At 38.7% G+C, this 4861-nt stretch overlaps 1 protein-coding gene across 2 annotated transcripts in view; it reads right to left on the bottom strand.

Annotated features, from left to right (window-relative positions):
• Positions 1 to 3530: 3530 nt before the first annotated feature.
• ING1 (inhibitor of growth family, member 1) overlaps positions 3531 to 4861 on the bottom strand; it is a 7125-nt gene continuing 5794 nt past the window's right edge. For both annotated transcript variants that reach the window (XM_012637930.1, XM_012637931.1), the window contains exon 2: positions 3531 to 4477. In XM_012637930.1, coding sequence (XP_012493384.1) covers positions 3774 to 4477 — 704 coding nt within the window. In that variant the 3' untranslated portion in view covers positions 3531 to 3773. The remainder of the gene's footprint in view (positions 4478 to 4861) is intronic.

Below are 4861 nucleotides of genomic sequence, written 5' to 3'. Positions count from 1 at the left end.
ACTGTGGCTGCATTTGCACACGCTAGTGATGCTGGACACCTTTATTTAAAGTTGGCTTGCTTAAACAAGCCATTTTCTCTTTCAGTAAAAAAGTTCTCCTTTACTGAAGCACTGAATGGTACAAATCAAGAGTTAACCTGTCACTCTGTTTGTAGTAACTTCCTTTTAAATCGGGAAAATACCAACCACATCTTTATGAACAAAATCAGGTGATACGAAGTATTTGAGATAAAGAAAGAGCACTGACCTAATACTTTTCTTCATTCCACTTATTTCCTGTCATCCTTTTGGGGGTGAAGGGGTACAGCACACTTGTGTGTTGGGTTTGGGGGGAAAAACTGAATAGTTAAATATTCTGAAACAAAGCCCTCATGAAAACCTCAGGAGGCTGCTTTGACTTGGCAGCACGACCGTATTTGCTGTCTCACTGTTTCCCACGAACTGTGCCTTCCTGAGCCCTCCACATATGCTCGGGATGAGAGAGGGTGACGAGAGAACACGGTGCCTAAAGAACGGTCATGGACCACCAATGTTTCCAGACTAAAAAAATCCCAGACTGCTTAAACCCCGCTGGACTCGGGGACTAAAGAGGAATGGACAAGCTAAAACAGGGAGGCCAACGATTGCAGTGAAGTCCTGCCCCACAAACGCCAGCGATCCCAGAGTCATAAATCACTTTAGATGAACAAACGAGGAAAGCTAGACCTCCTACGAGAGCACATTGTGTCTTTAAAAGTGCACAGACTAAGCTTTTAATCACTTTGCCTAATAAAAGCTTTTAATACATTTTTACCTGGAACACTACATAATGTGATATTTCAAATGAACGTCTACTCTTTCAAAAATAGCATAGAGTACTATGAAATGGCTTTTACTTTAATGCTTTATTACTTCAGCATTGCCAACCACTGATAGTCTCAGGTAGAGAAGACTTGCATAGCTCTAATCACACCAAAGAACCACTGGCCAACAAGCAAGTCACTGGAAAGTAAGTCCCTGTGGGTCTGTGACTCCTGCAGCAGCCCTTGCCACACCTACCCTTGGCCCCAGGAACACCACAGCTGCTCAATAAACACCTGATTGAAGGTATGAAGTTTCCTTAATTCAGTTTAAAATACAAAGTATTATATGATAATGGAAACATTTTAGACCTTTTATCTGAACTGTAATAACTTGGTTATTATACAAGTATGTACTGAACTTCTAAAATGTAAGCAACTGTTCTACATGAGATAGCTTTTCACTGATCTATTTTTCAAAAAGAATTCAGTTCCAGGGTTACCAGAATCTTTCTATTGTATCTAATCATGATCTAAATCCTAAATCTTAAGTGTTCTAAGTACTTATTTTTTTACTGTCCATAGCATTAACAAGTGATTTAAAATTGCCAAATCCAACAAAATTCGACTGTGTATTGTATACATTTTTCAAAAGAAAAAAATGGCTAGCCATTTGTTATTAGAAACTTCGTTAAAGCTGGGGAAAAAAATATCCAACACTTGAATAACTAGATGCTAGTCTCTTATTCACTAAACCTCATTTCTCAGAACCATCCTATGCGAAACAGATATTTAATAAGTGAAGAACTGAAGACCAAGAGTTAAGCAATTTATTCAAACCAACCGCCTAAGGGACAAAGTGGGGTTCCTACACATCAAGTTTGGCCTCTGTTGTCCCTCTTCACTATATAGTTGTCTACAGCGAAACTGAATAACTATCAAGAAATCCAGTATTACCAACTGCGTTCCACTGAATCTTCACTCCTGTAATTTTATTAGCTCCAATTAAAACAGAAGTGAAAAATTAGCACAGAGTTTCATATAAGCAAAGATTTTTAAACTATTTTTTATTGCTATTGAATTTTTATCAAGTATTTTAATTCTCTAACTTATTTTCATAAACTTTTTGTTCATTATTTGTCAGGGTAAATCTCATCAAATTTAAACACTCAGGATTCTTGAGGTCAGGAGTTCGAGAGCAGCCAGAGCAAAAGTGAAACCCTGTCTCTACTAAAAATAGAAAAACTTAGCTGGGCATGGTGGCACACATGTGTAGTCCTATCTCTACCCAGGAGGCTGAGGCAGGAGGATCGCTTGAGCCCAGGAGTTTGAGGTTGCAGTGAGCTATGATGCTGCTGCTGCAGTCTAGCCCTCATGACAGAGTGAGACTGTCTCAAAAAAACAAGCCAAAACCAAAAGTAAACAATCAGAAAACTTACTGTTTCACTTATAATAAATACATGCCACAAAGATACTTAGATCCTACAGTGACATTACTCAATTCTTCCTTGTAGTAGCTTCACAGGGACTAAACAGACTATGGAGAAAAACTGATTTCACCGCGTTAGAAGTCAAAGTGAACCATCTATCAGTTAGAAATGGAAATTCTGCTGACCCTTTCAATATGTGGGCAGTTAATGACACAAATCATCAATGCTAGATGCTAGTCTAAATCAGAGGTCAGCAAACTATTTCTGCACAGGGCCAGAAAGTAGTTTTTGCTTTTCAGGCCAAATGGTCTCTGTTGCAACTATTCAACTCTGCTGTTTTGCAAAAGCAGCCACACACAATACATACTCAAACAAGCATGGCTGTGTTCTAATTAAGCTTTACTTATGGCAACAAGCATTTAAATTTTCTATTTTTTCATGTGTCCTGAAATGATTTTTTTTTTTTAGCCATGTAAAAATGTAAAGACCATTCTCAGTTCACAGGCTGTACAATTATGGTGGTGGGCTGGATTGATGGGTAGGCAGTAATTTCCTGATCCCTGGTCTAAATACATATTCTCTTCACATTTATTTATTTGCTGGCATTAGGTAACTTCTACTTCATTATTAAGTGAGAACAATAATACAAAATTTGCTTAAGGCTTTGTCTAAATTGCTAGTATTTAAATTTTCAAGACAAAACTTTTTAAGTTACTTATGTCAAAATTAAATATACTGCTAGAGAAACAAACTGGCCAAGTTTCATTTATTTCTTGACATAAAATTTGTACAGCTCTCAAACATACAGCAGGAAGCACACTTTAGTTTCACAATAGCATCTGGCTGTACTTCCAATTATAATATACAAGTGCAAGTTCACTTGGAAATGTACATTTATACACCTTATATAAATTAAAGATGACTACACTGTGATTTGTGATAGCAAAAGCATGATTGGGAGTTCCATGACTAGACCACTTCTGTTTAGTAAAAATGTACCATTTAAAAATGGCCATCTGGGGAACGGGCCAGTATACAAAATATTTGTCACGTAAAATTTAACCATTTACCTTTTTAAAAAATAATCTTTGAACTTTAAACCTTTGTTATTGAATTGTTTTATGGATATACATTATAGTAGCAAGAAACAAATTTATCATAGGTTGTATTCTGGCAACTTGGCTAATCTAAAAAAAATTTTCATAAAGTAATAATAGTACTTTCATTAGAAGAAAATAGCTAAATCTTTTATTTCCACATTTAATATGTTAGGTTGCTTTTAGTCATCCCCCCAAAAAATCAGTCTGAGACATACTTAAATGTTTAATTCAAACCTATATTTGTGGTTTCTAAAATGCTGATCCACAGACCACTTTGTTACACATGTGTACCAATAAAAACAAAAGGCCAAGGAATCACTGCCACCCCTATAAAAGGAATGGTCCCTTTTCTAACATTCTTTAAAAATATACATTTTACAATCCTTACACCTCAACAAAGGTGGCAACATAATAAATACACTGGTTTGTTCTGCTCTCCTCAATCCTCAATGAATGTCCACAAACTACCTGTTATATGCCCTCTCTTTTTTGGATTTCTCCAGTGCTTTGTCCATTGTTTTCTCGCTTTCCCCTCGACATTTGGGACAGTACCACTTGCCCTTTGGTTTATGGTTGAGGCCCACGCATGAGAAGTGGAACCACTCAATGGGGCACTCGTCGTTGTCACAGCCGATCATCTCTCCATAGGAGACCTGATTGCACAGACAGTATGTCGGCTCATTGGGGTCGATGGGCAGATCTGCGGGGGATGCTTCCCTCTCTGCTTTGGCCTTGGAGCGTTTCTTTTTCTTTGAGGTTTTTGCTTTCTTCTCCTTGGGTGTTCCTGAGGTGATGTCGTCGTGGTCATGATTATTAGACGCATTCTCTCGATTCTCGTTGTTGCGCTGTCGCCGGGATCTCTTGTTATTTGGCTTTTCTGCCTGCGTGATTGTCTCATTCTTCGACTTGTCTTGGCCGGCTTTGCCACTGTTGCCAGTGGCGTCGCCCACCTCCTGATGCGCCTCGAAGAGTTCCACGTGACTGTCCACCTGTCTGGCCCGGTTCTCAACCAGCTCCACCATCTGGCTCACGATCTGGATCTTCTCGTCGCCCAGCTCCTGGCTCCGAATTAGGGCTCTTTGAATGCAGTGTAACATCCGCCTCTTCTGCGTGCCGTCCGTCTCCCGTTTAAACTTCTCGTAATAGTCATCCAGCTCCTTCAGGATTTCTACAAATGAAGAGACATGCATTACACATCCATGCTGTGAGCGCTAGTGAAGACATTCACGCCAATTAAATAAGACTTTAATTGCCTGGTCTATAAAAAAGTTTAATTGCAAAGGATCAAAATGACCAACGCAAGGCTTCCCCATATAAAAATCTTACAACCTGTCAGCCTTTCTGGAAGACTTTTTTTTCCTATTGAAAAAATCTCTGAAACTAAATACAAATGCCAACACAGATCCATTTAGCGAAGTGCCACTCTAAGCGCCCCAAGGGACTCTGTATGCAGTTCAGAAGCATGGGTGACAAACACTTCTGAGGTAATTAGGGGGAAAAGTTCAAATTAGCTAAAGTGTTTGGACCCAAACTTTTATTATTTTCTATTACA

Source organism: Propithecus coquereli, unplaced genomic scaffold (genome assembly GCF_000956105.1).
Source record: "Propithecus coquereli isolate 6110/MARCELLA unplaced genomic scaffold, Pcoq_1.0 Scaffold125, whole genome shotgun sequence".
Taxonomy (NCBI): Eukaryota; Metazoa; Chordata; class Mammalia; order Primates; family Indriidae; genus Propithecus; species Propithecus coquereli.
This window is presented reverse-complemented; position numbering and strand designations above follow the sequence as displayed.